Source organism: Triturus cristatus, chromosome 9 (assembly GCF_964204655.1).
Source record: "Triturus cristatus chromosome 9, aTriCri1.1, whole genome shotgun sequence".
Lineage (NCBI taxonomy): Eukaryota > Metazoa > Chordata > Amphibia > Caudata > Salamandridae > Triturus > Triturus cristatus.
Window position 1 is genome coordinate 524,680,843 of NC_140592.1, and position 19,254 is coordinate 524,700,096.

The 19,254-nt window shown below is 42.7% G+C and overlaps 1 protein-coding gene across 1 annotated transcript in view; it reads right to left on the minus strand.

Annotated features, from left to right (window-relative positions):
* Window positions 1-4,470: 4,470 nt before the first annotated feature.
* LOC146798238 (leukocyte cell-derived chemotaxin-2-like) overlaps window positions 4,471-19,254 on the minus strand; it is a 182,746-nt gene continuing 167,962 nt past the window's right edge. The window contains exon 4 of the mRNA XM_085627716.1: window positions 4,471-4,640. Within this exon, the coding sequence (XP_085483842.1) occupies window positions 4,471-4,640 (170 nt within the window). The remainder of the gene's footprint in view (window positions 4,641-19,254) is intronic.

Below are 19,254 nucleotides of genomic sequence, written 5' to 3' on the forward strand. Positions count from 1 at the left end.
GGCAGGAGAGAGAAGAATGAGGCAGTGGCAGAAGAATGAGGCGAAGGTGGAAGCACAGTGGGATGATAGTGAGGTTGAAAGAGGAGAGTGAGGCAGAAAGAGAGGAGAGTGAGGTGAGAGACACAGTAGGATGAGGTGGAGAGAAACAGACAGGAGAACATGGCAGGGAGAAAGGAGAATGAAATGCCAAAAAAAGGGTGAGGCAGGGAAAGAAGACGGTGTGGTGAAAATAGAAGATGGTGAGGCAGGAGGATGAAGAGGGTGAGAAGAGCAGGATGAAGTGGATAAAATGGAGTGTGAGACATCGGGAGAGGAGGATGAGGCAGAGAGAAAGGAGGATGTGGTGGCGAGAAAGGTGAGGGAGAGAAAGCAGAAGAGGAAAAGAATTTGAGTGCAAACCTCTAGAAATAGAGTGAAAACTAGTAAGTACAACCCCCGCAGTAGGTGGAGAATGCAGATCATTCTTCTACAAGACCATCTAGCATGCCCAATAGGGGCGTTAGAGCATGCTCAACAGGGGCCTTGTCAACCACCCACTTTAGCAGCTTCTGCTGGGGTGGGGTTCATGATGGGCCTTTCTGTCTGCAACTCGACAGACAAAGGCCCATAATTGACGTGAAAGGATGGGAGGGTGAGTGGATGGATAGATTTGGAATCGTGGATGGATGGGTGAATGAAAGGGTAGATGGACAGATGCACAAATGAAATAGTGAAAGTATGGATGTAAGGATGGATGAGTAAAAGGTAGGAAGGATGGATGAAAGGATGGATGGATGAGAGGGTAAATGGATATATGAGTGAAAGAGGGGATGGATGATGAGAGCATAGATGGATGAGGGAGTGAAATGATGGATGATGCTGAAAGGGTAAATGGATAGCTGGGTGAGTAAATGGATGAATGGAGTGAAAGGCTAGGTGGGTGGATAGGTTGAAATGGTGGATGAGTGAAAGATTGATGGATGAATAAAAGGATTTATGCAAGGATGGATAAGTGAAAGAATGGATGGATGGTTAAAAGGGAGTGTAGAGGGATGGCTGGATGAAAGGGTGGACTAATGGATGAGTGAAAGGGTAAGTGAAAGGGTGGGTGGAAAGATTGATGTGCAAGTGAAATGGTGGCTGGATGGGTAAGTGAAAGGGTGTATGGATGCATGGATGAATAAGTGAAAGAATGGGTTTAAGAATGGGTGAGTGAAAGGAAGGAAGGATGGATGAGTGAAATGGTAAATGGATAAATGGGTGGAGTGTAAGAGTGGATGTATGGACGGAGTAAAAGGATGGCTGGATGAGTGGATGGATGGATGGATAGATGGGTGAAAGGGGGAAGGATGAATGGATGGAGTAGTGAAAGGGTGGATGGATGGAAAAGGTGGATGGATGGAGAATGAGAGAACGGATGGATAGATGGAGGAGTGAAAGGGTAAATGGATGGATCAATGGATGAATGGAATGAAAAGCTAAATAAATGGACGAGTGAAAGGGTGGATGTACGGATGAAGTGAAAGGATGGATGGGTGGGTGGATTGGTGGATGAGTGAATAAAAGGATGGGTGTAAAAATGGATACGTGAAAGAATGGATTGATGAGTGAAAGGGAAGATAGAGGGTAGCTGTATGAAAGGTGGGTGGATGAATGAGTGAAAGGTTGAATGGATGGATGGATGAGAGTGTGAAAGGATGGATGAATAAGTAAATGAATCGATATAAGGATGGATGTGTGAAAGGGAGGGAGAATGGCTGGATGGATGGAAGGATGGATGGATGAGTGAAAGGGTGAATGGATGGATGGATAAGTGAAAGAATGGATGGATGGAGAATGAAAGGATAGATGGATAGATGAGTAAGTGAAAGGATGGATGAGTGAAAGGGAAAATGGATGGATGGAGTAAAAGGGTGGATGAATGGATGGAGTAAATGGGTGGATGGATGGACAGAGTGAAAGGATGGATGGATGAATGAAAGGATGTTTGTAAGGCTAAATGTGTGAAAAAATGGATGGATGACTGAAAGGGAAGTTAGATGGGTGGATGGATGAAAGGGTGAAAGGATGAGTGAACGGGTGAATGAATGGATGGATGACTGAAAGCATGGATGGATGAGTGAAAGGATGGATGATTGAAAGGGTAAACAGATGGATGGGTTGAAGGGTGGATGTATGAGTGAAAGGATGGACAGATGAGGGAAAGGGTGGCTAGATGAGTGAAAGTGAGGATAGATCAGTGAAAGGGAGGATAGATGGATGGATGGATGGAGAGAAAGGATGGCCGGAAGGATGAGTGCAAGAGTGGGTAGGTGGATGGATGGATGAGTGAAAGGGTGGATGATTGAAAGGATGGATGGGTGGATGAATGGATAAAAGAGGGGATAGATTAGTAAAAGGATGGATAGATGGATATGTTTGATGGATAGGTTTCAAGATGGATGGATAGGTTTGGATACGGATGGGTGGGTATATGGATGGAATGGTGACAGACTGAATGTTAAACGGAATATACAGGCAAAATTGTGGATATCCGCAGGTGGATTGAAGGTTGAAACGATGGATGGATAGATTCATGGATGGAAGAGAGACAAGCAACCTCTTCTAGGGAGGGTCACAATGACTTGTTTTGCTTGATTGGTGCCATTAGAGCTTTGGTTCAAAGTGGGGTGTAATTTAATTTTCTGGCTTCACCCTTGATGCCCACATCCAACTCTCAGGCGCCTGGAAGACGTTAGGCAACTCAATTAATCTAAATGGCACACCCATGCTTCTTCATGGCCCTCCCAGATCCCGAATCCTTGAGCTGGGGCAGCAGGGGACCATTGTAGTCACATTCTGCTTGTGAAAGGAAATTCAAATAACATCAGTTCTTTAGCAAGTTTAGCACTTTGAGGGCCATATGGAATTGGAAGTCGTCAAAGCGGGCACCCTGATTTGATCTTGTTATGTCTTTGTGTCACCTCCGAATGTTGGAAATTCAGGGTTGCGTGGGTGCTTGTAAAGCGCTAGGTCAGCCTGCTCTGAGACCAACCCAATATAAAGTTTACCACACATACAGTTGTGGTGCCGGTACACAGATGATGTACAGATAGTGTACTTGCTGTTCTAGTTCATTAGTACAGAACCACCTTTCCATGCTACCAGCGAAGGGTCACGTGGCCACTAGTAGGCTTGGGAACTGTTTCTTTGAAAAGGGAAAAGCACTTAATTAGTGGCAGAGCAAGGGGTATTTATTTCATTTGCACTCTTGGGCCTGAACAGGAAGTCCTGAACATAAACTCTCAGCCTGTTGCAGTTATTTGCTTTTCTCTGTAAACATTGTTGCTCTAGCAATATATTATCTAAAATAAAATATATAGCTGGCTAATCGCAAATCAATTTTTGCATAGTGAAAATATACCAAAAGGATTTACAACTGGAATTTTCAGATGCCTCTGAAAAGGACAGTCGGGCCCGTCTCACATTACATTTTACCCTCTTGCTAATTGTGCTCAGTTTTCTAACTTCATTTTGTCCTTTCAGTAAGGCCATGTAATAATAACTTCACAATACTAATTTTGATCCTTGATCAGCTTATAAGAAGTACCTGCAGCTATCAATAAAGACAACGAAGGTGACGGACCTTTGGCAACTGAGCTTACCGTATACAACATTTCGACAAACACTGATTAAAGTAGGAAAAAGGCATTCGTTAATGGAAGATAAAACTATATTCAGTAAGCACTCTCATGCGTGGATGTTACTGCAATCATATTTGATTTTACAACCTGCCGCATACCTGAGTATAACGTAATCCATACACCTAAAAAGGAAACTGCTAGCCATACGCTTTGGGTCACTACCAACTAATGCCGACCAACCAACCTGGAAATATAATGGCCCGTCATCTTGCAATCTATGCGGTGCACCGAAGCAAGACTTTGTTAATTTAATCTGCATATGTCCCATTTTAAAATCAAATCGGCTTTTATTGTTAAAAATCCTTTTAACATTAGGGGCATTTGCACCTGCAGATCCGCCATACTAAAGTGTCTTGACTCAAACGACCCGCAACTTAACTGTAATCTGGTAAATCTTATACGAGAAATTAATTTGAACTAGTATTCAAACTAGTTCAATGGCACTTTATCAACAAAAAAAATAAGGGAAAAATTCTTGAGAAACTTGTCTAAATAATGTCTTGTCTACCAGTAAACGTATGTTTGCTGATCATTAGTTTTTAACATGTATATTACACAGGTGATAAAGTTGTCCTGACATGACTTTCACAACCGTAAATATGCTACCGCCAACCAACGATTTTAACATATATATTATAATTTTTACAACTTGTTCGGTTTTATCAAAATATTGTTATGGTTTTAATGAACTTAAACAATAAAGATGTATTCATTCTGTGTGGAAGGGATTTTCTTTATAAACAGTACCAATATGAGGCTAGTCATTGTTGAAAAAAAATAAAGATGGTCCACCGTATCTTCATCCAATTTATAAATTGGGCGTAGGATCAACAGATGTTTTACAGCTCTGGATATGAACATAGGATGTCACTCCTGGATACACCTGTTGCATTGGCAACATAGTTCCGATTCTCTCTCCTTTCTTAATCTCGCCACGGTACTTTAGTGGACTGATGAAGAATATCCTGACACAGAATCCTGAAAAAAGGAAACAAAACATGAGTACACCTAATATAGCTGCCTATTACCCCTGACATAAAGGGGCACAACATGATACTTCCAAAAGAGTTAAAGCCACCATACTATATTTTGATGTATTTATTTTCGTATGGCATGCAGGTTTCTGTACACAAATGTTTTAAGGACAGTGGTTAAAAAAGGTTACATACAAAGGTAATAAAGCTGTTCAGTAGTTGAAGGGGCATAAACAGTGACAGTTCATTCCATGTGCTATTCCTCATTTAAACAAGCATTTGCAATGCAATAGGTCTCGTCTTTGTGACCTCATAAGTATTTAGCCATGCAACACATTATTGTGGGTACAGCAACATTTACTTTTTTACTGTGAATGAAGCAATGAAAGAGTGCAATACCACAGGTTATCACTAGGTGTCCCTTGGGACTTCTTTTGTCCTCATAAGGTACTGCACCCTGTGAGGGATCATGCTCAGCGACACAAAAGGCATTTATAGAATAATACCAGCAGTGGGGAAAACTGATCTGTAGAGCTACTGAAGTTGTAAATGGCGTGGTCGCCAAAAGAAAGGCACGGCTGCCATAATTCAAGATAAATGCAAAAATAACAATTGATGGACAGAATGCAGAACAATGTCATACATTCATTCCAGTACAGATATCTGGGCCTAAATCCATTGTTTTTTTGCTCACCATGCCATTCCAGTTTGAACCCAGCCATTTGCAAATCAGTTTTGACTCTGTACCCAATGGGAACAGTACAGCCCGAACTGCCCGGCCAGGTCCTCCCTGGCCTGGAAACAAGCATCCTTGGACTGGTTTTGGGGTTTCACCCCTCATCAGCCAAGATAGCTTGACTCCGTGGCATGGAGAGCATGGGACCCACGTCTGGGAATACAAGTCCCACTCGGGGTGACAAATGCAAAAACAAAATTGATTAACAGAATGCAGAACAATGTCATACATTCACCCCAGTACAGAGATCTGGGCCTAGATCCATCGTTTTTTTGCTCACCATGCCATTCCAGTTTAAACCCAGCCATATGCAAATCAGTCTTGACCCTGTGCCCAATGGGAACAGTCCAGCCCGAAATGCCTGGCCAGGTCCTCCCTGGACTGGAAACAAGCATCCTAGGACTGGTTTCAGGGTTTCACCCCTCATCAGCCAGGATAGCTTGACTCCGTGGTATGGAGAGCATGGGACCCACGTCTGGGCATACAAGTCCCACTCGGGGTTACAAATCCCAAAACAAAATTGATAAACAGAATGCAGAACAATGTCATACAATCACCCCAGTACAGAGATCTGGGCCTAGATCCATTGTTTTTTTGCTCACCATGCCATTCCAGTTTAAACCCAGCCATATGCAAATCAGTCTTGACCCTGTGCCTAATGGGAACAGCCCAGCCCGAACTGCCTGGCCAGGTCCTCTGTGGACTGGAAACAAGCATCCTAGGACCGGTTCAGGGTTTCACCCCTCAACAGCCAGGATAGCTTGACTCCAGTGGCAAGGAGAGCACGGGACCCATGTCAGGGCATACCGGTCCCACTTGGGGTGACAAATGCAGAAACAATTGATGGACAGAATGCTGAACAATGTCATACATTCACCCCAGTCTGGGCCTAAATACATTGTTTTTTGCTCACCATGCCATTCCAGTTTGAACCCAGCCATATGCGAATCAGCCTTGACTCTGTACATGGGAACAGTTCAGCCCGAAATGCCTGGCCAGGTAAAGCATCCTAGGACTGGTTTCGGGGTTTCACCCCTCATCAGCCAGGATAGCTTGACTCCGTGGCATGGAGAGCATGGGACCCACGTCTGGGCATACAAGTCCCACTCGGGGTGACAAATGCAAAAACAAAATTGATGAACAGAATGCAGAACAATGTCATACATTCACCCCAGGACAGAGATCTGGGCCTAGATCCATCATTTTTTTGCTCACCATGCCATTCCAGTTTAAAACCTAGCCATATGCAAATCAGTCTTGACCCTGTGCCTAATGGGAACAGTCCAGCCCGAACTGCCTGGCCAGGTCCTCCCTGGACTGGAAACAGGCATACTAGGACCGGTTTCGGGGTTTCAGCCCTCATCAGCCAGGATAGCTTGACTACAGTGGCATGGAGAGCACAGGACCTACGTCTGGGCATACCGGTCTCACTTGGGGTGACAAATGCAAAAACAACAATTGATGGACAGAATGCAGAACAATGTCATACATTCACCCCAGTACAGAGATCTGGTCCTAAATCCATTGTTGTTTTGCTCACCATGCCATTCCAGTTTGAACCCAGCCATATGCAAATCAGTCTTGACCCTGTGCCCAATAGGAATAGTCCAGCCCGAACTGCCTGGCCAGGTCCTCTGTGGCCTGGAAACAAACATCCTAGTACCGGTTTCAGGGTTTCACCCCTCAACAGCCAGGATAGCTTGACTCCAGTGGCATGGAGAGCACGGGTCCCATGTCAGGGCATACCGGTCCCACTTGGGGTGACAAGTGCAGAAACAATTGATGGACAGAATGCAGAACAATGTCATACGTTCACCCCAGTCTGGGCCTAAATCCATTGTTTTTTGCTCACCATGCAATTCCAGTTTGAACCCAGCCATATGCAAATCAGTCTTGACCCTGTGCCCAATGGGAACAGTCCAGCCCGAACTGCCTGACCAGGTTCTCCCTGGATGGAAACAAGCATCCTAGGACCAGTTTTGGGGTTTCACCCCTCATCATCCAGAATAGCTTGACTCCAGTGGCATCGAGACAACGGGACCCACGTCTGGGCATACCCGTCCCACTCGGGTTGACAAATGCAAAAACAACAATTGATGGACAGAATGCAGAACAATGTCATACATTCACCCCAGTACAGAGACCTGGGCCTAAATCCATCATTTTTTGCTCACCATGCTTGTTTCCGGTCCAAAGAGGGCCTGGCCTGGCAGTTCGGGCTGGACTGTTCCCATGAGGCACATGGTCAAGACTGATTTGCATATTGCAAGGTCTAAACTGGGATGGCATGGTGAGCAAAAGAATGATGGCTTTAACCCTGATCTCTTGACTGGGGGTGAATGTAATGATTTGTTCTGCATTCCGTCCACCAATTGTGTGTCTTTTATAATTCAAGATAAAGCCTGACATGCCACCTGCAACAAAAGAAAGTAAATAAATAAAAAATAGCATTAGATACGTTTCTGAAAACATGCTGTGCTGCAACAAAAATAATAATCTGAAATGGCGGCCGCGGTGCATTTATTGCAAGCAGAGCAGCTGGCTGAAGTTAGAGGCGCGGACTTCATAAGAGGCAGCAGGGTGGGAGGAGTGTAGAATAGGCAGGATTTTTTCCTATGAAGCGAAAGAGGGCACCCCATGGGGAGATGCAGCGCCAAAGCTGCACGTAAAAAATAAAGCACGACGCTCATCAAACGGGCACCGCACTGAGAGTTGTATTATGTTTTCACCTATTTACCTACCATAAAAAATGGAGTTGGGTGAGCCGCGCAGAACAAAAGAAAGGCACTGCCGCTATACTTCAAGATAAAGCGTGGCATGCCGTGCTACACCAAAAGAAACAATACATTAAAAATTCCATGAGGGTCGGGAAAGTGCAGTCAGCAATTCGTAGCTTTGTGCCTGCAACACCAGCTTAGTAAGAAAAGAGTGCTCTGAAATTGTAAATGAAACTCACAGAGTAAGAGCGTATGTAAGAGGGGCAGTCCTTATGGGAAGTTACAAGAGTAGAAAAGGAGGGACTACTAAGCAAACTAACCAAAGGGAAAATAACACTTACACAAGACAGTTACAAGAGCTGACGGATGGCACAACTTAGAGTTAGGGATCACTGGAGGGGTCCACATCAGCAGCAGTTGGGGGGTGGGATGGGAGGGGGGGGAGTTCCTGAGGTAGGAGGGTAGTGTTATAATGAGTTGGAGGGGGAATGAATCTGTTTGGACAGAAAAGCAGAGGCTCCCATGGGGCATGATCCAGGCACCGCTATGAGGCGATAGTTGTGTTACTATGCTTAACTGTCTATATATGCCGCCCGGCCCCCGGGATGTGGGCTAAATGGCTGTGTGCATTGCTAAACTGAGGGGTGTGATCGGAGATTGTAGGGGGTGCCGGTTGCCCCGATGGTTATTTTGCTGAAAATGTTGCAATAAAAAACATGTTTTAAAAAAAAACAAGACAGTTACAAGAGCCAATTGAAAACATGGGCGGGAAATGGGAGGAGCTTAAAGGCCATATCCGAAACACTGGAATCCTAACAAAGGTTCAAGTATAACACTTAGAATAATGAGAAATACAATATAACCTACCAAGAAAATATATAAATTAAGCAAAAAGGAAAAGAAAAAAAACTAACATAGTAAACAATGATTAATGAAAGAAGAAAAAAGAAGAAAAGAAAATGCCAGATACTATTTGGACACACGATACCCATGTATAAATTATTTCATTATATAGAAAATGTATTGACAAAAATAAACAATCGAAAACAATCATAAGACAATAATGGCTCTCATAGGGTTACACAGACAATAGGAAGTACTAATAATAGTGTGTAATCAAACAAAGTGACTGAGGAAAAAATTATTGTACAAAAGAGGGGTTCACGACAAAACAGAAACAACACACAGCAAAAAATGCATCCTCTTCAATTAGGGCCACTTGTAGGCGTCAACGGTGTTTCTACCATAATAGAATTAGAATGTCATCATCAGGACAGAACAACGAACATTTGAGCGTCCAAGAAATTTCAATAAAACATCTGTATAAAGGAATGGGTCCTCAGTAATTTAATGAAAAACTCCAATCACAGGAGGTGCAAAACTTCACTGCACAATGGAGATCTCGCACTATCCAACATACTTTGTGACATATCAAGGAATTTATGTGGAAGTATAGCAAGCAGAGGGAATCGCAGAGTTTTCACCAAACAGCTAAACAATTGAATCAGCTGTTCCTTTGAATTAATCTAAAAGCCCCACTAGTTTGTGGCAGTTCAAGGGACTCGTAGATGTATACCAGTCCAACAGGATCAGGGAAAAAATATATACTGCCTCCAAGCAACTGGTCTGAATTAACTGTTTTCCAATGTGGACAAAACTACTTGTGAATAGTCAGGCTGAGTAGTGCAACATAGGACCATGCTAGTATTCAAAGTCCCAGTAGGTAGGCTCACCTCCCCTCTCGAGCCGCCTGGCCACACCAGCATGCCGATGAGAGTAACACCCAGATACGAAGCCGGAGAGCCATATCCTAAACACAGCATGTCTCCAAGAGACAGCGCAAGCACTGCCTAGGCGAGACCTAAAAATAAGACAAGGCTGCTAGGGGGAGCAGAGACATCACTGAGTAGTTATCAGTCATGTAAGCATTCAGTTTAAAGGAGGTGGCGTTTGAGTTCGAACTTCAAACTGAAAGGACAAGTTTGGGAAGAAGCTTACTGAAGAGGGTGTTCCAATGCATGGACCCCCGTAGTTCGAAGGATGTGAACATCAATGAAATCCATGGTAGTTTGGGAATGATGTGGTGACTGAATGGCAAAGGTGGTAGTGTTTTTATGGCACACATCTGAAATGATTTATGAAAGCAATTTGAGGCATGGTGTAATTTATTACATTGAAGATCAGAGTAAAAAAGTTTAAATAGTGCCAGTTTCTTAGCTGCCTGGAAGATGACTTTGTGGCAGAAAGGGACAGTGGGTAATTGTATGGGAGAGTGATATCCCCGCCATGGAAGATGACCCCCTATGGCAAGAGGAACATTACTTTTTTTTTATTTTCAAACAGAAAAAATCCCATTCCAGGATTTTCTTTTTGAAAATAAAAAAATATTATTTTTGTGCTGCAGGTCTGCATCATGCTGAAGCACCCCTGCACCAAACACCGATATCCATTGACAGGAACGGCCCTGCCTGCAGATTAAACTGCTGCAACAACAAGAAGGTGAGGGATGATCACTTGGGCCACATCCCAATCCATTGCTTTTCGCCCAAAGTTCAAACCCAGCCATATGCAAATCAGTCTTGATCCAGATTAATGGGACCAGTCCACCCCGAACTGTGAAGCCAGGCCCTCCTAGAACGGAAATAAAAACAACCTAGGGGGCTCTTGCGGTCAGCCTGTTAAAGCCAGGATATCTTCCTGTCCTAGACTTTTTATAGCTTTTGGATCTCTGTTGCAACTGTTTCCAGATTAAACTGTCACAACAACAAGAAGGTGAGGGATGGAATGCTTGAATTAATCTCAGCCACTGGTGATCATTTGGGCCGCATCCCAATAGGTTATGTGCACATGTAGTGCGGCTAGAATAAGACTCCTAGCAAATACCCTAACTGTTGTCCATTCTTCTGTAGAATTAGCTGTACATCCAAAGACTTCGCATATGAGCCAATGGTTGTTTATTTTCCTGGTATAATATAGTAATTAGCTATCTGTTGTGTTATCACAGGACCACACTTGCAGCTGATCAGACTTGATACATCACTTCTGTGATGGCTGAGATGTTACCCCACTGTTGTCTCCTCCACATTCAGTTTTGTGGTGGGGTGGGTGGAGAGGGGTTAAGGAGGAGGGCTTTTCAGATGGGCTTTTTTTAGTGTCTTCACTGTAATCTATTTTAGTGTTTTTTTCTTTCTCATATACTATTTAAGTCTGCTGGCATGACAAACCAACCTTTTGATCTCTCTTAGTTCACTCACTGGCAACAATGTGCCTTCACACAGATCTCCATATGGTCATAGAGGTACATTTATTTCCAAGGAGGACTTCTTCACTGGAACTAGTACTGTTACATATGTCCCAACCTTCGTTCGTCTGGGTGCCATATGGGGCCAAGCTGGTCCCTTTGTTTATTTATCTCCAAAACATTCACACATCCCTACAATATGGCTAGATCCTTCCTCGATGAGAATATGAAGGTGATCTCACTAAATGTTAAGGGGCTTAATCACTCAGTTAAGTGCAATAAAATGGAAACTATCTATATAAACTCAAAGCCAATATAATCTTATTACAAGAAACCGAGATTGCTCCTAAAGAGGTGGCTTCCTTTGGAAACAATTGGATCATGGAGCCCTATGTTCACTCGCCCCAAATGAGAAAAAAGGGGTGGCAACCTTGATTAACAGAAAATCGGGTTTATCTTTAGATTCAAATGTGTTAGACTATGAGGGAAGATGGATCCTCACAAAACGTTTGAAAAATGCAGACTCTTTCCGTGTTCTCAATGTTTATGGACTAAACTTTGATGATCCAGACTTCTGGGATTCCCTATCTGCCCCACTAAGCCATATACCAGACGATGGACTGACCATCATGGGTGGTGACTTTAATCTCCCCCTAAATGCTACTTTAGATAATCAGTCAGAATTCTCATTTCAGGCTCCAAGGTCCCACAAATCTCCCTTCAAATTATGTTCAAGATTTAACTTGCATGATTGCTAGAGACTGCAACACCTTGACACCAGGGACTACACCGTTTTTCCAACCCACACAAATCATACTCAAGAATTGATTACCTCTTCGTCCCTAACACACACATTCACCTTATCAATCAAACAGATATTCTCCCAAGACTGGTCTCTGATCACTCTTGTATCTCCTTGTCTCTCACAGGGGTTAACATAAAGCCATCTTGTAAGGTCTGGGTTTCAATGATGAATCTATTAAATATGTTGCATCTAGGGACATCATCGAAAACACCATTCTAAACTACATTAAGGACAATTCAGATGTAGATGTCTCCCCCACCATTTACTGGGACGTGCTTAAGGCAGCAGTTAGAGGCACTTTATGGCTCTCTCAGTTGCCAGACTATACCCTCTCATGGCTCTTAGTTGAAATTGAGATCCATACCCTCTTATGCCTCTTAGTTGAAATTGAGATCCTTGAAAATATGCATCTGAATATGCGCTTGTCTACCAAGATCAAACTCTCTCCGCTGGCCAAATATATTTTTAACAACATGAAAAGTGCTACTATGAAAATAGACAAACTTCTAGAGGTCCCAATTAATGAATCTAACTTGACTTCGCTCTGCAATAACCATACATTTAGAATAAAGGGCAGACCAGTGTATTGGCTTTCCTGGTCCACCAAGGGCATCCACTTCTTGAAAAGCTAGGTACACAACAATCCCCTCTCTCTTTTAAGGAAATCCAGAGAAAGCATAATCTGTTGGCATTGGACTTCTACGATTTCCTTAAACTTAAAGCTTCCATAACCAAGTCTAAGTTCTCCCATGAGGACCCCTTTTTACCTACACTTATCTCCTCCTTCAACAAATCTGGTCACCAAATGTCCAAATTGTACCACCTTTTAAAACCCAGAGCCATGAGCCTAAACTTCACCTTATTAAAGAAGTGGAACACATTTGATAGCATATCTCCAGATGACTGGGTACTGATTTGGAAATCGGTTGTTTCCTATAAAATTGCCCCTTCCCTATTCCAAACTAAGCATTGGCTCCTACACAGGATGTTTTGGACATCCTCACTCCTCAACAAGTTGTCACTTAGGGATGACCCAACGAGCCAGAATTGCAATAAGGACACCCGATACTTACCCCGCATATTCTTCTATGGCTGTGCTGTCTTCTGTTTCTATGACCGGGTTTATGACTTTATTTGGCCCCTATCTGGAGTCCAGCTGAAGGGTGTCTTTGTCTCCTTCATTCATGGTTTTCTAGACCCATGGTCCTGTTGGCTAACGATAGTCTATCAATAGACATCTTACTGACTGTGACCTGTAAGTCGGTGCTCAATAATTGGAAAAACACTGCTTCCACCTCCTTTAAGTCTTGGCTGAACTGGATCTCTCACTTAAGAAGCACTGACAATATTGCTTTTCAACACTTTCCTTGGCGACCGCAGTTCAGACCTGCATGGAGAAAGTGAGACAACTACTTTGCCAGCACCAAACCCCCCCTATGTACCATTCATTGGCACACCACTTGGTAGACAGGTGTCTTGATTTGCATTTCTACTTACTACTACCTCTACAATAAAGAGACGGGCATTCAATACAAGTTTAGATACTTATACCTTACCCCGTCTATGTTTGAATATTATCTGTTTCTCTATACTGTTAATACTTCTTATCACAGATTTCACACTTACAATTATCCTTTGTGCTCTCAGATGTTTTGTCAATCATGCTGTCTGTTATCCAAGGATATGAATACGAACAAGATTGATTACAGATATGTTGTGTTAACTGCTGTACTTCCATTCATTTCTTATTACTTTCATGTTCCATGATTTGTTTTATAATTTGTTATGCCTTTGTTGAACATTGGAATGATTTATTATATTTTCGTCCAACTTTTTTATAGAAATACACGGTTTGTGCTGCTGTTTCATGATTGTCTTTTTTTTCTTTATTAAAAAATCAGTAAAAGATTCTTAAAATTAAAAAAATTAAAATCAACCTAGGACCGGCTTTGCCCTAATAAGGGCTCATAAGCCAGGTATAGCTTGTGTTACTGATAGAACAACCTAAAATGATTGCTGAATAAGGTTTAAGACCATGGCTCGCAGGTGGTGGGAGGGCACAGGGGGTGATGGGGGGCTTGCAGGGGGGGTCGCAGTGGGGGAGTGTCAAAGGGGGGATCGCGCGGGGGGATAAACAAAAATAATTTACCTTGAGGCCGGGTCCTGCTTCACTGCTTCTGCTCTCCTGCCTCCGACTCCAGGAACAGGAAGCAGGCAGCCAGGCTCCCTCCCCTAAACCAATCACATTGGTCTGAGTACCATGACACAGTGCTCAACCAGGTGCTGGAGGGGTGGGCATGTTCTCTATGCAGGCTGTAATGCAGCCTGCATGGAGAACGGGGAAAGTGTGCATGACTGGTTTGGGAGGGCCGAGAGGGCCTGCCCAAACAGTCATTGTGCACTTAGGAGTGGGCAAACCACTCCTCCCCTACTCCGAGAGCAGAGCAGCCCCGCCCACCCGCAAAGCAACAGGACACGAACCATAAAATTAATAACTTTAAGCGAATATCATTTTATGTTTCTATTTGGCACAGCTTAAAAGTGGTGAGCGACTCTCCTCCACCATAGTGAAGGAGCCGCCACTGTTTAAGACCCAAATGGAACATATAGATGGCAGAGCAAATGTAAAACTACTGGACTAGGAGACTCCACTAAATCTACTTTATTCCCTTACAAACATCTGAGTAAAATAAATCCACAAACTAATAGTAAAAAATCTAAAAGTAGAAAAGAAAGCGCCATAGCACTTTGAACTCGATGTTCAGAACTATGCAACAGAAAAACCATTACCATCGGCCTTTAGAATAAAATATTCCTCTACTACCAACTGACCACTATTGTGTAGAATGATGCATTAAATCATAAAAATAGAACCTCAACTGCACTGTTGAATTGTCATTATCATAAACCATGTACATTCTCATAAGTTAAAGGAACATGTAGAAAAACTAGAGCAAATCATTAGAATGTGGCATATATGAAATACATATAAGTCTTGCATTTCCATACAGCCCAGTCAAACACTTTTTTATTCCAAATAAGTAAAAAATGCAGTATCGTAATATCTAACAGGACTTTTAGAAGCATGATGTAAATTCATACATGGCCTAAGCAATTCCCCCGAATAACACAATGTTTTTCAGTTTCTCCCTTTTTCAGTTAAAAACGTTTTACCCTCCTCAAGAGAAATCTTCTAATAGCCTTATAGCCATTCTGCTTTAAGCTATACTAGTTGTTATTAACCCTCTTCCTAGTTATGGACCATTTAGTGTGGCTAGGGCTTATAACTCAGGTTCAGGGCCTTTAACAACTGCTATAACCCTCGGCAACAGGCTATAAGGCTTTCATTTAAGCAAGTAGTGTTGTGATTTACTCATAATAATGATCAAAAAAGAGTGATGGCATAATTCATAATAGTAATATAATTCAAAGCAGCAAAGATTTCCTGGCCGTTAATTACTGGTATGAAAGGACAAGGGGAAGTCAAGGCAAGGTAAATGTTCAGTAACCGTTCCTGGCAGAAGGTAAAGCATTTACAAAACAAACAACCATAGGAGGGTGCAATTATCATTTTTGCATTGCCAGCCACTGACACTGAGTTGCCTGCATTCTAACCTTGCAGACTGGCATACATACTTTATCCGGACCCAGAGCTTGGAGCATAGTTTGAGCCATTCATCATTGAGGCAAACATTTTAACAAGAGAATGTGCTTGTATTGCGTATGTAAGTGTTCATTAACTTAGTGTGCTTTAGTAGTAAGGTTTACAATTTATTTTGTTCTGTTTGTGGTGTGAACATGTTTTGGTCTGAAATGCAAGGTTAAGCATGCTTTTTCTTTTGAGTTTGCAGAACATAATTCAGAGGGCTAATGCAATTTCTACAGTTGTTGGTGGCCATGAGTTAGTCTTGAATCTTACAAAACCTCACACCACTGGTGTAGATCAGTGGCGGGGGAGGAAAAAGCTTCAATACTAGAGACGTAGGAAGAAACAAAGGCCTACATCAAAATGCCTCAAAATTAATTAGGAACATTTTCAATACCTCCCAGGGCATTCCCAATCAACTGTCTTTGAAAGTCCCCTGTATGTGACCAAGCAGCATTTCATTTAAATTTGAAATCCTCCCCAAAAGAATCTGTGCTGATGTCCCTATCTATTAACCTTCTCATTTCCATTCCAATGTCCAAACACACTTTCACCTAGTAACAATAGAGACTATCTCAGCTCTAGCCCAAAGAGATAAGTGTCAGACTCGTTAGTTAAGCTGTGCACTGCTGCGTGCCTTGAAGCACTTTCACCAGACACACACACTCATTAAATACATACACTACATACACACAGTCAACATGTAGTTAATCGAAAATAGTCACAATAACAAGAATGAAAGCTGTAGAAAATATTGCTGTAGCAAGAATAGGAGACAACAACTGGAGCATAAGAAATCAAGAACTACATGGCATATACTGATAATGGAGAAGTGTCTTAACAAAAAAGTAAAAAAATCAAAGATAACTGAATATACATCTACCCACTAGAAGATTCTGATATGGTCTCAAAAGATATAAACAAATGAAAATAGTATAAGCAATACTTGATGACTTCATCCTTAAAAATGACAATAGAAAAAAGTGAACGAAACAATTTTATAAAAAAATGATAAAATGGATAAATGTATAAATGAATCATTAAAACTGATTTCAGATAGATGGAAAACATGTTATCTAGCTACTGTGACTTTAATGAAACTGTGGGAAAGAAGACTACCAGTAGTTCCTCAGGGAGAGGAAAGAAGTGGAGATGGATCAGTAAATTAAGCCTGGAAGGACTACATATATACTATGTGTAAAGTGGGTAATCCTTTTGTTGGATTTTAATGCCCTCACACACCCTTTCAGGTGTCATGCTTCATCATCTGGGCTGCTCCTCGTCGGGCCGGCGGTGCAATGCCTAACGGGCTCCCTAAAAAGGGGCACTTTATCGGAGTTCTTTTAATCCAACAGCCGTCAGGTGAAGTGCGGGTGTGTGGGCCTAAGTGTTGTAGATATAAAAGTGAATTAAAACAGGGTCGAAAGTACCAGTGTGAACAAACTATTTATTTTAACGGTCTCCTTCCCTGGTTAAAAAGGTGTGTGTAGCACTGAGTAGAGTGTAATGTCTCTAGTTGTAGTGCATGGGATCGGTGGTCAACATGTTTCTCGCAGTGAGCACGTGCGCTCGCGATTCGTCAGGACCTATCAAAAATATATCTACGATGGTAACAGGGGACTATCTAAGGTATAGTGGTCTCCTAATCATAGTTGGTCATGTGAACAACAAACTTAATCCTAAAATACCTGTTGAGGTCTGGTGCTACCCTAATCAGTAGGACTGCATGCCACAACAGTTCTGGGTGGACTCAGCGTGCGGCGAAGGACCTCTAAAAGTAGGTCTAAAATCTGCCCCGCATACGCTCTGTGATATGACCTACCCGGTCCACCAAGTCTGGGAGGACCGGGTAGGTCATATCACAGAGCGTATGCGGGGCAGATTTTAGACCTACTTTTAGAGGTCCTTCGCCGCACGCTGAGTCCACCCAGAACTGTTGTGGCATGCAGTCCTACTGATTAGGGTAGCACCAGACCTCAACAGGTATTTTAGGATTAAGTTTGTTGTTCACATGACCAACTATGATTAGGAGACCACTATACCTTAGATAGTCCCCTGTTACCATCGTAGATATATTTTTGATAGGTCCTGACGAATCGCGAGCGCACGTGCTCACTGCGAGAAACATGTTGACCACCGATCCCATGCACTACAACTAGAGACATTACACTCTACTCAGTGCTACACACACCTTTTTAACCAGGGAAGGAGACCGTTAAAATAAATAGTTTGTTCACACTGGTACTTTCGACCCTGTTTTAATTCACTTTTATATCTACAACACTTAGGCCCACACACCCGCACTTCACCTGACGGCTGTTGGATTAAAAGAACTCCGATAAAGTGCCCCTTTTTAGGGAGCCCGTTAGGCATTGCACCGCCGGCCCGACGAGGAGCAGCCCAGATGATGAAGCATGACACCTGAAAGGGTGTGTGAGGGCATTAAAATCCAACAAAAGGATTACCCACTTTACACATAGTATATATGTAGTCCTTCCAGGCTTAATTTACTGATCCATCTCCACTTCTTTCCTCTCCCTGAGGAACTACTGGTAGTCTTCTTTCCCACAACTTCATTGCCGGGGCACCTTACCAGTTTGGACCTCCCACTCACTCTTTGTGAGCGGAAAACGCCCCCCTGATCCCTCTCCTTTGGTACCTTTAATGAAACTGTCTCACAGGATGCACCAACTGGGGATGTGAATATGGTGATGTCATTAATGATAGCGAAAAGAAAGAAAGGGGAGTCATTTTGGTTGTGAGCATGTCCACGGTGGTGAAACACATCAATTTCTGTAAAACTTGCGGCGATCAAATAAGATAAATATATTGAACATCTACTATTGAATGCCGCTGTATCTTATCTTCACAAGTGGACAGGTTGAAAGCTATACAAGAAAAGGTTGTTGGAAGATATCCCCCAAAGCATCTGCAACTGAACCACAACTTGCATCACAATCAACTTTAGTTCAGGGCAGGCAGTGTCACCGAAACTGCCCTGGATAACATCTAAGAGGAACTTCTACATTCAGTGAACAATTAAAGGAAGTCCATTAGCATAGTCTTAGACCTGTGTGCAGACTAAGACATTGTGGACTATAAAATCCTGCTAATTAGACTCAAAGATTGCATTAGATTTGAATGGTATGTGTTGTAATATTTAGGATCTTGAGGTTCAAACCTCAACCAGCTAGTTTGTATTGGGTCAGTAACAAACATCATGTGTGGTGACTTGTGGAGTACCACAGGGGTCCTTCTCTCTAATATGTGTATCCACCCTTTGGGCACAGGTCCTTAAGAATTACTTTGTAAGCCTCCAGATGTACACTTTGGGGCCAATTATGATGTCGAGTAGAAAACCTCTGACCTACCAACATCTCCGGTTTCAATTCCGACCGCCTAATAACAATGTAGGTGGTCAGAATTGAAACCGGGCGGTCATTCCGGCTAGATTACAACAGGCTCAAGAAGCC